The sequence below is a fragment of the Nicotiana tabacum genome, chromosome 6 (assembly GCF_000715075.1).
Source record: "Nicotiana tabacum cultivar K326 chromosome 6, ASM71507v2, whole genome shotgun sequence".
Taxonomy (NCBI): domain Eukaryota; kingdom Viridiplantae; phylum Streptophyta; class Magnoliopsida; order Solanales; family Solanaceae; genus Nicotiana; species Nicotiana tabacum.
Genome location: NC_134085.1, coordinates 65,417,974 through 65,433,253, shown reverse-complemented (window position 1 = coordinate 65,433,253; position 15,280 = coordinate 65,417,974). Strand labels below are relative to the sequence as shown.

At 41.6% G+C, this 15,280-nt stretch overlaps 1 protein-coding gene across 1 annotated transcript in view; it reads left to right on the top strand.

Annotated features, from left to right (window-relative positions):
* The window catches only part of LOC107759262 (phosphatidylinositol 4-kinase alpha 2-like), a 38,654-nt gene extending 28,288 nt beyond the window's left edge, over positions 1 to 10,366 (top strand). The window contains exons 13-15 of the mRNA XM_075255487.1: positions 8,593 to 8,801; positions 9,634 to 9,795; positions 9,885 to 10,366. Of these exons, the coding sequence (XP_075111588.1) occupies positions 8,593 to 8,801; positions 9,634 to 9,795; positions 9,885 to 10,143 (630 nt within the window). The 3' untranslated portion in view covers positions 10,144 to 10,366. The remainder of the gene's footprint in view (positions 1 to 8,592; positions 8,802 to 9,633; positions 9,796 to 9,884) is intronic.
* The last annotated feature ends 4,914 nt before the right edge of the window (positions 10,367 to 15,280 follow it).

The following is a 15,280-nucleotide window of genomic DNA, read 5'->3' as shown; positions in this document are numbered from 1 at the left end:
GAGGCTTCACGCTTACCACAACAAAAGGGCCTGACCAAAGAGATTTAAGCTTTCTGGGAAAAAGCTTCAACCTCGAATTGAACAACAGAACTTCTTGCCCTGGCTCGAACTCTCGATGTTGAATGTGCTTGTCATGCCACCTCTTAGTCTTTTCTTTATACAATTTGGCATTCTCATATGCATGTAATCGAAACTCCTCGAGCTCATCGAGTTGCAGTAGCCTCTTCTCTCCAGCTAAGTCCCCATTCATGTTTAGCTTATTTATTGCCCAATAGGCCTTGTGCTCAAGTTTGACGGGCAAGTGACATGCCTTCCCATACACCAATCTATAAGGAGAAGCCCATATGGGAGTTTTGTATGCTGTTCGATACGCCCACAATGTGTCGTCTAACTTTCCGGCCCAATCTTTTCTATTTGCACTCACTGTTTTCTCGAGAATTTGCTTGACCTCTCTGTTTGAAACCTTCACTTGACCACTCGTCTGTGGATGATAAGCAGTGGAGACCTTATGCTTGACCCCGTACTTTGCAAGGACATTGTTTAACAGTTTGTTGCAGAAATGCGTACCTCCATCGCCGATCAACACTCTGGGAGTTCCAAAGCATGTGAAGATATGCTTTTTGACAAAGCTTACCACTACCTTTGCATCATTAGAGGGCAGAGCAATGACCTCCACCCACTTAGACACATAATCAACTGCTACCAAGATGTATCTATGGCCGTTTGAGTATGGAAAAGGTCCCATGAAGTGAATTCCCCAAACATCGAAAAGCTCCACTACCAGGATGTTTTGCAGCGGCATCTCGTGCTTCTTAGTGATCGTCCCGATTCTTTGGCACCTGTCACACATTTTAACAAAGGTGTGTGCATCCCTAAAAAAATTTGGCCAATAGAAACCTGATTGTAGCACTTTTTGGGCGGTCCTGTCTCCACCGTGATGACCTCCGTATGACGAGGCGTGACAACTATGAAGTATGACACTCATCTCCTCCTTAGGAACACATCTCCACACCAACTGGTCTGCACATAGCCTGTATAAGAATGGCTCATCCCATATGTAAAGCCTCACATCATGCAAGAACCTTCGTCTATTGTCTAATGTCAATTCTGGTGGTGTCACCCCACTTGCAATAAAGTTCACATAATCTGCATACCACGGGACTGTACTTGAGGTGATTGCCAATAACTGCTCATCAGGGAATGTTTCCTTGATTGCATCCCCTTCAGCCACATGGTTCCGATTTTCTAATTTGGACAAGTGATCAACCACTTGATTCTCTGTTCCTTTGCGATCTCGGATCTCTAAATCAAAATCTTGCAGCAATAGGATCCACCGAATCAGTCTCGGCTTGGCATCCTTTTTCTCAAATAAGTACCTGATGGCTGAATGATCTGTGTAGACGATGACTTTAATCCCCACAAGATATGACCTAAACTTGTCAAATGCCCACACCACTGCAAGCAACTCTTTTTCAGTGACGGTGTAGTTCATCTGAGCTGGATTCAGAGTTTTGATCGCATAGTAGATGGAGTGGAATATCTTATTTCTCCTTTGCCCCAAGACAGCACCAACAGCCAAGTCGCTAGCATCGCACATCAACTCGAATGGCTGCTCCCAATCCGGAGCAATTATGATTGGTGCAATAACCAACCTTCCTTTCAGCTCCTCGAATGCCTTCAGACAGGCATCATCAAATTTGAAGGCGACATCTTTCTCAAGCAACCTGCACAAGGGAGAGGAAATTTTCGAGAAATCTTTAATGAAACGACGATAAAAACCTGCATGGCCCAAGAAACTGCGAATGCCTTTGACAGATATCGGTGGAGGCAATTTTTCAATAGCTTCCACATCTGCTTTGTCCACCTGCAAACCATCTTTGGACACCTTGTGTCCCAGGACTATACCTTCACGTACCATGAAATGGCACTTTTCCCAGTTTAGCACCAAGTTAGTCTCTTCACACCTAGCTAGTACTTTATCAAGGTTCATCAAACAGTTATCAAAAGAGCACCCAAATACAGAAAAATCGTCCATGAACACTTTCACAAACCTCTCAACCATGTTAGTAAAAATGGCCATCATACACCTTTGAAAAGTCGCAGGTGCATTACAAAGACCAAAAGGCATTCGCTTGAACGCATACGTACCATAAGGACACGTACAAGTGGTCTTCTCTTGGTCTTATGGGGCTATAGCAATCTGATTATACCCCGAGTAGCCATCTAAGAAGCAATAGTACTCCTGGCCAGCTAATCTATCAAGCATTTGGTCAATAAAGGGGAGGGGAAAGTGGTCCTTCCGGGTGGCATTGTTCAATTTTCTGTAATCAATGCAAATTCTCCACCCAGTGACAGTTCTTGTAGGTATCAAATCATTATTCTCATTAACTACTACAGTCATCCCCCCTTTCTTGGGTACACATTGAACGGGGCTTACCCATTTGCTGTCTGAGATAGGGAATACAATACCTGCATTGAGCCACTTAATCACTTCTTTTCTTACCACCTCTTTCATAATTGTATTGAGTCGGCGTTGTTGCTCTACAATGGGCTTGTGTCCATCCTCCATGAGGATCTTGTGCATGCAGAAAGCTGGACTAATGCCCTTAATGTCGTACATAGTCCACCCAAGTGCTCGCTTGTGCTCACGTAGCACTCTCAACAGCTTTTCTTCCTGCAATTTAGACAAGTCAGATGAAACAATAACAGGTAAAGTGTCAGAGTCACCCAAATAAGCGTATTGCAGGTGAGGTGGAAGGGGTTTAAGTTCTAATTTTGGGGCTTTCTCAATTGATGGCCTTGGGGGAGGCCCCTCTGGTCTATTCAAAGGCTCGAAGGGGTGCGTCCCTTGCAGGTACGCACAAGATGTTTCAAGGATGTGCATCATCTCCTCAACCTCCTCATCAGCCCCTAAGCTATTAAGTAACATAAGTGTTTTCTCTAGGGAATCGTCTAGATATACACTCGGATAATGAATTTTCACAACGGCCTCAACAACAGATATCATTGAGAGCTCCTCATAGTGGCGGGGAAGTTGGATTGCTCTGTAGACATTGAAAACTGCCTCCTCGTCATCTACCCGTAAAATCATCTTTCCCTCTCTCACTTTGATAATTGCATCACCAGTAGCTAAGAGAGGTCGCCCCAATATGATTGGAACCAGTTCATCAGCCTCATAATCGAGGATAATGAAATCAGCTGGGAAGATAAATTTCCCAATCTGCTGCAACACATCTTCAATCACCCCTTCAGGGTGTGCTATCAATCTGTCGGCCAGCTGCAACATCACAGTAGTTGGCCTTGGAGCTCCCAGACCCAATTGTTTGAACAAAGACAGGGGCATCAGATTTATGCTTGCCCCCAAATCACAAAGAGCATGACCCACATCAACATTACCAATACGTACAGGAATCGTAAAGCTGCCAGGATCCTTAAGCTTTTGAGGGAGCTTATTTTGGACCCTAGAAGTGCTCTCCTCAGTAAGTGCAACTGTCGCAAAGTCAGTTAATCTTCTCTTGTGAGCCACTATATCTTTTATGTATTTAGCATACTTTGGAATTTCCTGAAGCACATCAACGAGTGGGATATTCAATTGAACCTGGCTCAACATAGAGAGGAATTTTGTGAACATGCGATCATCATTCTTTTTCTGCAATCTTTGGGGAAAAGGTGGTGGTGGTTTAGGGGCCTCCACGGGCTCTGAAACTTCAGCAGCATTTTTTTGCTCCTGAGTCACTTTAGGGATCAACTTTCCCTCAGGTATGGGCTTGTCTTTATTTTTCTTTGGCACTTCCTCTAGCTCCCTCCCGTTTCTAAGTGTAACTGCATTCACTTGAGGGTTTTTTTCTGTATCACTAGGGAGGGCGCCTGCAGGTCTAGTGTTTTGAGTTGTTGCTAACTGCCCCATTTGCCTTTCAAGATTTCTGAAATCGGTCCTGAGTTGCTGGTTGTCAATCAACAACTTCTTTAGCAGATCATTGGTACTTTCTTCCATTTGTTGGGGTGGTCTCTGAGGCTGATTGAAACTCCCTTGGGGTCTATGCTAATTCTGATTCTGCTGATTTCCACCCCATGAGAAGTTGGGATGATTCCTCCAATTAGGATTGTAAGAATTCCCGTATTGTGCATGCTGTTTCGGTGGACCTCTGTTCTGTTTCCCCACATAATAGATGGATTCTGGATTCGTTGGGCACATATCACTCATATGACTGTCACCACAGAGTTCGCAACAAATAATCATCTGTTGTACGTGTTGCATTGTCTGTGGTTGCTGCATTGTCATCCGAGTCATCTAATTGGCCAGCTTTGCAATATCGGCTCTCATGGCTGACACTTCGTCTAACTCAAGTAACCCGGCTGATTTTTGCTTAACTGTCTTTCGTGAATCACCCTCACCTTGCCAATTATTATCAGTAGCAGTGAAGTTATTCGGCAAGATTTGGATTTCACTGTACGGTCTAGCCATGCAACTACCCCCACAAGCGGAATCAAGATTCATCTTTGAAGCATAATCTAACCCATCTACAAAAGTGTGACCTAATACCTCGTCCGTCTAGCAATGATGAGGACAGTCTCTGAGCAACTTCTTGTACCTTTCCCATGCTTGATGCAGTGTCTCGCCCGCTCGTTGTTCAAACCCAAGAATTTGACTCCTCAATACCTTTGTTTTCTTAGTGAGGAAAAACTTGATTAAGAATTTCCTTGCCAAATCATCCCAGGTGCGGATTGAATTCGCTGGCTCTTTATTCAACCACTCCTTAGCTTCCCCAATCAGTGAAAAGGGGAAAAGTGTCAGCCTGATATAGTCATTGGAAACGTTCGGATAGTTGTAGGTATCCGTAATTTCCAAGAAATTCTGAATGTGCCTCTGGAGGTCTTCATGAGATAAACACACAAACATCACTGTGGATTGGATCAACTGCACCATGTATTGTTTCAGCTCAAAGTGCCCAGTGATGTCAGGCTTCACAATAGCCTGAGTCATATTAGCCAGACTGGGCCTTGCGGCTTCAATCACCGCGCGTTCTTCATTACTTGCCATCTCAATTGGCTGTGGTTGAACTTCGATGTCCAACTCTCTTTCAATTCTGGTTCTCGCGTCCACCTCCCTCCTCAACCTATGAAGTGTTCGTTCAATTTCGGGATCAAAAGGAAGGAGGTTGTTTGCGCTTCTACTTCTTCGCATTCAATAGAAACTCCTGTATTAGCACAAACAAAGTGAACTGAAAGTTAAAACTCGAATAAATAAGTAATAAAAGCTCAATTCAGTCAAGTAGCTAATTTCTAAGTCCCCGGCAACGGCGCCAAAAACTTGTTGCGACCAAAAACACCCACGCAAGTGCACGTGATCGTTAAGTAATAGAGTAGTGAATAGAGTATCGTTCCCACGAAGACTTATGATTAACTGTTGACTGATTCAAACCCAATTTCTTTATCTACCCAAGAGATTGTTCACAAAAGAGAGATGTAATTGTTTTACTACTTAACTATAAAGAATTAATCTAACTAAAACAAGTAACCAAACAAATAACAATTACGAGTAACAAATAATAGGAGAAGATATTCCAGGGTCACGAGCATAGTTACAATCGTGTTGTGTTCTTGGCTCAAAATGACTAATCAATTTATCTGGGTTATTGATTAACAGGGTTGATATTACTCATAAGAATCTGTCGAGTTCTTACTCACCTATTCAAGTCAACTCAATGCCTATATGTCTATGGAATTAAGATTAACAAGAACGCATTTACAATTCCTGTATTTCAACCAAACAAGGCAATTGAGTATATGTCTATCCCAATTGCAAATCCGTTCCCCGAGGCCCGGGTTCAAGAACTTGCTCTATTTAATTCTATATGCAATCTAAAGTTCCCACTTTCGAGTTCAACTAAAGATTCGTAGATAGTATTTCACTGTTAGCTACTCAGCAGAATAATTAAGAACAGAATTAAATAAATAACCCAATATGATAAACCAATTTTGTCAAATTAAACTTCAAACAACAACATTCATGTTTTACCCACGACCCTAGAACAATGGGTCTTAGCTGCTCATACTAGTGTTCATCATAAATAAGTTCAATTTCATCACAAAACAGCAAAAACAAGAGAAGAAAAGAAGAACGTGATGGTCAAAAACTCCTCCTTGCTTCTTGCCTCTCTATCTCTTCCACTAAACTATGAAAAACTTCCTCCTTTAACCTTGGGCGAGCTTGACTTTATATAGGTTAAGTGGGTTTCTCTCCAGATTTCCAATTTTACCCCTAAATAACTTTTTTTCCGGATCAAACACGCGCGAGCTCGCGCACAACTTCGCGCATGATTCTGCCTCAGCTCTTCTTATGCGCGAACTACTGCGCGACTTCGCGCGTTTCTTCGCGCGTCTGACGCTTGATTTCGTCCATTTTTCGTCTCGTCCTTGCGCACACTCGACTCAGAGGGGTTGTTCTTGCTCATAAATCATTCCAATATCCGTTTGAAAGCAGCATATAGGCTCCTCATCCAGCAATGTATACATATCAGAATTAGAGCCTATTTTTCATCAATTAACCATAATATGTCATTGGAATATAATTAAGCGGAAGCATAAACAATAGCTAAATCACCTAGATTTCGCCTATTATCAGTTGCCTATGTTTCCTTCAGTCCCACTGTAATTTATGGGCCAACAAGCTGTCCCGTGATCATTTATTCACTTTTCAAAATTATCTTCCAACATTTCTTTTTAAAAGAACTTCTGACGAAAGATTGAGAAATGAAAATATATGTAGGATGCTGATATTTTGTAGCCTTCCGGCTCTAAAGGAGCATGTAGATCCAATTGTGCTACCATTTTGTGTAACTTTTAATTTGCATAGTGAAGGGTACAACTTCTGTACATTCCTCTACTCGTGTTAGAGAGGTGGTTGAAAAGTTAATGTTGTATCTAGTCTCTCCAAGTTATAAAAGTAGCTTGTAGAGAGTATTTATGATGAGACAACAAAAAAACATTACTGATAATTAGATGTGTCAGATCTGTCGTGTTTGAGTATGAAGCTTTTGTCGTCTCACTTCAATGAAAATTTGAAATACCGGCATTTCAGTCTCTTTCATGGATAAGCCAGTCAATCACTCCTCACTCGCGAAATAATTGGGGCTGGCTTTATGAATCCTATGTATTCATTCTGGTCTATTTGGATCCATTTCCTTTTACTACTAAATAAGTTGTCATTTATGATTTAAGGAAAATTAGGGGTTCTCTAGATCTCACTTTTATCCCTGTTCTGCCATACAAATGTCATCAGACTAAAAAAACACGCATCAAATGCTGGACCTGCGTAAGAGTATAAACAATAACTAAACTTTAATCTCAACTAGTAGGTATTGCATTTATGAATCATTCGCCTCCATCGTGTGCTGCTCTCAGCTAAGTTCACATTGATTCTAGACATTGTAGGTCTTTCGTCTTACTTTCACTTGATTTTTGGTCGCCATGTCCCTTTTTATGTTTTTAGTGTCTTCAATTGTCATATCACACATGTAACCGATGCGTATGGAGGTTTACATAGGACATGGGCAAACCATCTAAAGCAAAATTCTCTTAGTTTATACTCTACATGTGCTACCGACACTCCCTTTTGAATTTGATCATTCTAATTTGTCCAATATTATATGAGCAAACATCTATCTTAACATATGTATTTTTATGGCATTCATCTTTCGGATATATTGGCCCTTGAATTCCCAGCATTTGCTGCTATTTAATGTTGCTAGTTCCGTTCTATAGAAGCTTGCCTATTACTTGGTTAGGCATCTTCATATTGCATAACACTCCTCCATTTCATCAATATTAATTACTTTTATGTGTTACATCTTCATTTCTCATGTCATCCGCTAAAAATACTGAGCCTAGATATTTGAATATGACTAAGCCAGTAGTTCCAGCTAATATTTATTCAGATTTATCCAAGCAATCCCCCCTTTTTGTTTTTAAAATTTAAATCTGGTAAGTGCAATTTTCAATTCTCTGACCGGAAAGCATGGTAAATATGCCAATTACACACACACACACACACACATTTTATGTAAGAATTTAAAGAGCGTCTTAGTGAGTAGCAACTGATAAATTTTATCACTCACTGTCGACACCTTAGAGAGCAATTAGGAAAGTTAAACTGTCTGTTGAATCGTATAGGTAATTGAAGGTCTGAATGCAAATTGTTGTCCGAAGGATGTAATGCTCACCTGCAGGATAGGTGGCTAAATATTGGTTACTGAACTGTGTTGCTGTGAAAAATGCTTTACTTAATTTTTTCCTTTTATCTTCTCCTTGTTCCCTCATATCTTTGGTTTATTTTTATAGCATATAGAGTATTTTCAGCAAACAGTTCGTGGTTTATATGCATGGTTTTGTTTTGTATTGGAGATTAGTTAAAGAGTTAATCTTTGTACACGTGAAAAAACCTAGAATGCGATACATGGGGGTATCTTCTACTTTACAATACAGAAGAAAGATGATATTTCGTGTAGCCAATGGTTATGAGGTCATTTAGCTTTATGCGGTCATGATAGCTCTTTTTGCCTCCAAAATCTTTTCACATCTGTCCCTTTGCAGGTTGTACCCAACACACGGAGCAGAAGTCAGATGGGTGAGACGACTGATGGTGGTCTATATGAAATTTTCCAACAGGACTATGGGCCTGTCGGCTCTCCTGGCTTTGAAGCTGCTCGTGAGAATTTCATCGTAAGCAGTGCAGGTTATGCAGTTGCCAGCTTGTTGCTTCAGCCTAAGGATAGACATAATGGGAACCTTCTGATTGACAGGTAAGACCTTTGTCTTCTGTTGTTAAGTTTCATAATGCCAATGGTTGTGAAATTACACTTTATGTAAGTCAGGTTTTGTGTTACTTAAGATGCAGAAAGCTTCTAAAATATCGTCATGTCATGGTGGAAATGTTTCAAATTGTTTTAACAGTTGAAGTGCATGAGCTAAAGGGGAGATAGAAACATGCACAATATAGGATAACTGCTGTTAAATGTGTTCGGAAGTGTCTGAAAGTTTTTTAAAATAAGTTTTTATATGTTCCCTCACCACCATGATTTCCAGCTTAGATTGACGATGTGTCATAAAGTAGGCTCCTTTTTCAGATTTGATTTGAAGACCTTGTATGAAGGGTTAGATTAGTCTATGGTAAGATGGCTGACACACATCAATGATGCTGAATGATAATGCGCAATATGCACACCAATAGACGACTATTCTGCTTATAAATTATATACTACTAAAGATTGGCCATATACTTGCCGTTGCTGTGTGATATTTGCATTTAGCAATGTCAACTAAGAGACTCAAGGAAACAGTATTGTTCATGAGGCAAGTTCAACTAGTCTTCTATTATATATAGATGGCTAGTGAGTTCATTGTTCGAGCTCATGGTGGACTCAATTGGTTAGTTAACAGGAAAGGTGGTGTTTCTAGGTTGCTTTGATTGTTGAATAAAACCTGTTTTAATTGAGTCTTTTAATATGCCAAGAACCTAAGGATGAGAATTAACTTCACTTCAAAGCTGTGCATTCCTTTTCCTAATGCTGTTTCCACGAAGAACCTTATATTGACTCATCATCTGATGAATTCCTTTTTATATTTGTTCTGCAGTGCTGGTCGGCTTGTCCATATTGATTTTGGTTTTATCCTGGAAATTTCTCCTGGTGGAAATATGCGATTTGAAAGTGCTCACTTCAAGCTGAGTCATGAGATGACTCAGTTAATTGACCCATCTGGAGCAATGAAAAGTGAGACATGGTACCAGTTTGTAAGGTCAGTGGTCTTCGTTGGGCTAATTGCACTGTCTTATTTTGTATGGATTACTTTTTTCTTATGTTAAGGCTCGATTGATTGTTTTCCAGCTTGTGTGTCAAGGATTACCTTGCTGCACGTCGCCACATGGATGGGATAATAAATACAGTTTCGATGATGCTAGATTGCGGATTGCATTGCTTTAGCAGGGGTGACCCCATAGGAAATCTTAGAAAGAGATTTCACCCTGAGATGAGTGAGCGTGAAGCAGCCAATTACATGATTCGTGCATGTAGTGATGCGTACAACAAGTGGACTACGGCCGGATATGATTTGATACAATATATGCAGCAGGGCATCGAAAAGTGAGGGAGTTGCTGCAGAGTTTCACATAAACTGTATATTTTGTTCTTGTAATCTATGAAAATGTAAATGTCTATATCACATAGGTGTAATTCTTTTTAGGGTGGGGTAGAAGCGTGAATCTGCAAGTGATCCTTTAGTTAAATTGAACGAAGAATTGCAGAGATGTGTTGCTTGTAAAAATTTTGGGTTTAATATTTATGCACTAATCAGCGTGTAAAACAGCAAACTTAACCTATTATAGTCAGTTAAATTACACTGACAGAGTGAAAAATCTACAGTTGACATCCAACGGGTTTTACTGTTTTTTGGCGCGATAACAGAAAATTTCTGCGGTATGTTTCAATCCCAGCATGCCTTCAGCTTAAGGCAGCATGTACAAGGTTCTAGGCTAGAGCTTCTTGCCCTGATCATTAATCAAAGTTCAGATTTATGAATCATCAAATAGGTGACAATTTTCAGGTTTACCGTCGAGACGGAGAGAACAGCAAAGTCATTTTGTATGGAAAATGTTTCCTTGTGTTTGGTTTGCTAGTGAACAACATTTTCTCAAAAAACGTATATTGAAGACTAATAGTTACGTTAGTAATATAAAGTATTAAAGACTAATGGTAATAATAGTAAATTGCAGTGTATTGAATAATTTTTTTCAAGTATTAAAGATTGATAACCTCAGTATTAGTTAGTATTGGGGAAGCTAACGTGTACAAGGAGTTAGTTATTGTACAAGCTTTTTGTTAGCTATAGGTTAGTAGTCAGTTACCGTAGGTTATTTTGTAATTAATAGGCCGATGTATTAGTGTATACCTGTCGTCGTATGATCAAGGTCAAACCCTCGGGCATGGATCTCTTCAAGAATCTCTCTTCGGGCTTGGTACTTAGCCAATTCATTACTCCGTCTCCCTCGGTTGGAGGCCTCCCTCAACTCAGCTTGAACGGTCGCGGCTTCCCTCTTGTATATAGCAATGGATTTATCAGCCGCAACCTTCGTCTTCTCGTATTCGGCCTTAGCCTATACTGCTTCGGCCTTAGCCTGCGTAACTTCAGCCCGGGCTTTAGCCAGCTCGGCCTCCAACCCCTCGATTTTCCTGGCCTGAGCCAGATTCTTCGCTTCAACACCTCGGAGCTGAGCTTCGGCCGAGGTCAGTTGGGCCGCAATAGCTTCTTTATCGACAACAAGTTGATCCATGTTCTTCTTCCACTGATGACAATCAGCCCGAACTTGATCTACCTCACCCCGGAGCTGCCCAATCATATTCAGCTTTTGCTACAGCTGAGGTGTCAAAGTATTAGCCTCCGAAGCAGGGCCGAGAAGGCTGTACTCTGTTAAAATCATAGTTACCTGCTCATCAATCTCGGACTCGCTTTTTTGAGCTTTAGCCAACGCCGCTCGGAGATCCTTAAGTTCCTCTTCTTTCTGGCTGCAGAGGAGCCTCAAGGCCTTCTCTTCGCCTAAAACCTTCTTGAGCTTGGCCTCACATTGGCTTAGGTCAGCTCTAAACTTTGCGACGGCCTATGCAAGAAATGGAGATACATCAGTCGAAAGAAAAGAATGAAAAAATTGCAAAAGCTAAAGGTAAATACTTACCCGAGAAAGGAGATGTTGAGCCTCCTCAAAGATAGTGATGCATCATTCACGTCATCAGCATCCTCAATCCCGATGTAGCAACTCTGGAAAAGATCGTCCCCAATGACCTTACTCGGATCGGGCATGTGTAGAGCGTTGGCTTCATCGATAGCTCCCTCGAAAAAGGTTGGCAATGAAAGGGAGTGACCTGCTATCGCGACCCCAAGTTCTTCACTCGGGGCATTCTCATTACCATTGGAGGCCTCAGCATCTAACCCCTTTGGAATGGTTGTTGAAGACGGAGAGACAATTTCAACCTCCGGGGACATAGGGGCCTTGCTCGTTTCTTCCCTCTGGGCATCCTCACCGTGGGATAGGTCTTTTAGTTCGGAAGGCTCGGTGGCCTCCACCGGCTTCCTGGTCCGAGTCACCAGCACCAAATCTTCATCATCATTTTCCTCGCCATCCGGGGAGTCATGGGCCTAGTTTGTGCCCGTTTGAGCAAACCTTTTCCGCAGCCTTCGAGTGGAGGTCTTCTTGTCTTGGGGGTCCTCAGGTTTCGAGACCCTTTTTCTTTTATTGTCCTTCTCAGGCTTTTGATTTGAAGGCTTGGTTGTTTCCCAGGGCGGGTCCGGTCTCATCTCGGACGCATCTCCAAGGCTTGCGTAGGCAAGCGTGAGTAAGTAAAAATACCGCCAAGTGTATGGAAAGTGATGAAACTATAGAAAGGCACTTACCGTGGTTCTTGGCCTCCCATCGGCCCCTCGCTAAATCGCGCCACTTGCGTTCATCGTAGGAAGAAGTGGCAGCTAACTTTTTGACCCAATCCTCAAGGTCGAGTACCGCTAGGGGCACCCAAGCTTCGACTGCCAGAAGAAAGATAAGGGCATTATGGAAAATGAAAAAATATGAATGTATACAAGAAATACGAACTCCACTTACGGTTAAAGTTCTACCTCTTCGGGAACGACATTTTTTCCTCGGGGATGATGTCCGAAGTTCTTACTCTAACGAACCGGCTCATCCAACCCCGGTCTTTGGGTTTGTCGGTGCTGGCGAAAAAGGACTTCGTTGTTCGGCATTGCAGCTTAATGAGCCCTCGAAATAACTAAGGCCAGTACAACTAGACCAAGTGGCTAAGGGTGAACTCCAAACCCTTGAACTTTTCAAAAAGGTATCACAACATGATCACGATACGCCAAAAGGAAGGGTAGATTTGACCGAGGGTGACTTCGTACATTTTGCAAAAATCGATCACCACTGGATCGAGGGGACCCAGTGTGAAGGGGTAATTGTAAACACTCAAAAAACCCTCCTTGTGGGTATTTATGCTTTCATCAGGCCCCGGGATTTGGACTCAACCTCGTCTCCCCACCGACAATCCTTCTTTACTTCATCGGTGAGCTGCTCCATTATCAGGCTGATGTTTTGGGATACGCGCTCACATCAGCCTTCGACATTGGGAGGATTCTCGATACCAAAGTCCTTGTTAATGATGCAATCACCATGGGTGATTTCCTCAAGTGTTGGCGGCACCACCGTTGTGGCCAGGTGAGAGGCAGAGGAAGATGATGCTTTGTCCTTTTTGGGAACCGTCTTGGAAGTTTTGGCCGTGGTTGTAACTAAAGAATATAGGTGTACAGGGACGTGGTGTTTCCGGCAAGAGCTTGGTGTTCCGACACTTAAAGAGGTGGAGGAAGCGAGTGATTAAAGAAAGAGATGAAGATGGGAAAGGATTGAAGAAAGGGTAAAGTTCTTTACTTAGAGAAAACACCTCATATTTATAGAGGGGCAGCGACGGTTCAGTGGCATTAGTGACCGACCGACGCTGGCGTGCATTCAATATTTTTGGGGAAATGAGCCGATGGGATGTTTCGGTCACTTCGAACACTGGCATCACAAAGATGACATCATCACTAAGGGCTTCGGGAATTCAGATCGTTTCATATCATTATATTCTAAGAAACGAGGGACTATCTGTATACGGTCAAAATCAAGGAGACCAATTTCGAAATCTTGGATTGGGCTATGAGGTCGAGTTCAGGCGACTCGAAGTAGAGGTCGGACCCAGCTGAAAGACACACACCTCGAGGAAGCAGATCGAAGGCTTGGAAAGACCTACATCGAGGGCAGTACATTCTCGAGGGTACTTAAGAAAGAGTAGGAATTTCTCAAGGACACGTGGATCAGGGCATAAATTAAGGGATAAGATTTGTACGAAATGGAATAGGTCTGTACTAGGTTGTAATACACTTGTACCAATAGAATTCTTTAGCACAATTAGGAATGTACTATATTGGGGTTTTCTCCTCGTATATAAAAGGGACCTCAATCATTTGTATCACACATTATTCACTGCAATAGAATATTCTACTTTGCTTTTCTTATTTAACGTGCTCAACAAGTGTTCTTCAGCTTTATTGCTTTTACTTTATTATTCATACCCCACTTGTTCTTAGCTGACATTGAGGCCCCCAAGAAAGTTAAAGCTTGAGGTTCACATTGTTATAGCAACACTGTTTTGGTCCATCAATTCTTCTTATTTAAACTTAATATTACTTATATATCCACTAGTATTAGAATAAATCGCATATCTTTAAAACCACAAATTACATTTAATTGTTAACCCCATTTTTTGAGGTAAACAAGAAATCAACCTCAATGGACTTCATTTCAGGTTTCTTGGCGTTCTCTTTCGGGACCGTAACAGTCAAAACACCATTCTCCATATTAGCCTTTACCTGATCCACCTTAGCATTCTCTGGGAGTCTGAAACGCCTCACAAACCTACCACTGCTCCACTCCACGTGATGCCAGGTGTTACCTATTTGACTCAAAAGATGTTAAAACCTATTTGAACAAATCAATCAAAGATGAAGGGGTAAATCCTAGTTAAAGATAATTAACTCTAGATCCGAGATGAGTAATATGAATAGAAAAACATAGTCGAGTATAAATATTGACCGGGATTACGGCCAGATTTAATAGCGTAAAGAAAAATGCATTAAGTAACATTAAGTGGAAATAAAATGTAAATAGAGCAAAAGATTTACCCAATTTGAGTGAGACGGATCTTCTTTCATTTGATAAAGAAGAATGATAGACAAATGCAAGAACCTTTGGATCCGATGAAGGTATGGGATTACAGATCCTCCAGAGAGATCTTTTTACATATTTTTTAGAGAGAGGCAGAGGGAGAGAGAGACCCCCCTTTTTGGGAAGTCCTCCCTTCCTATTTATAAGGGGGTATCCATAGAAAATTGTAAAAAAATGTACAATTTAGAGGGAATATTCGGTAGAATATTCCTTTTGAGTATTCCAAAGCAAACTAGTTGTTTCATCACTGCCTGACCTCGGCCTTATTGATGAGTGTCCGACCTCGGCCAATTGACGACTGTCCGACCACGGTCTGTCTGACCTTGGCCTTATGTTTCCGCGTGCCAAATTTTTCTGATCTAATTTTGACATATACAGTTAGTCCCTCCGCTTATCGAGGTCATCTCTTGGTCGAGCTCGGTGAGCAGATTTCATTAATCATAGTTCGAGAAATTCGGATAGAGAGGTTGACTAGTGTCA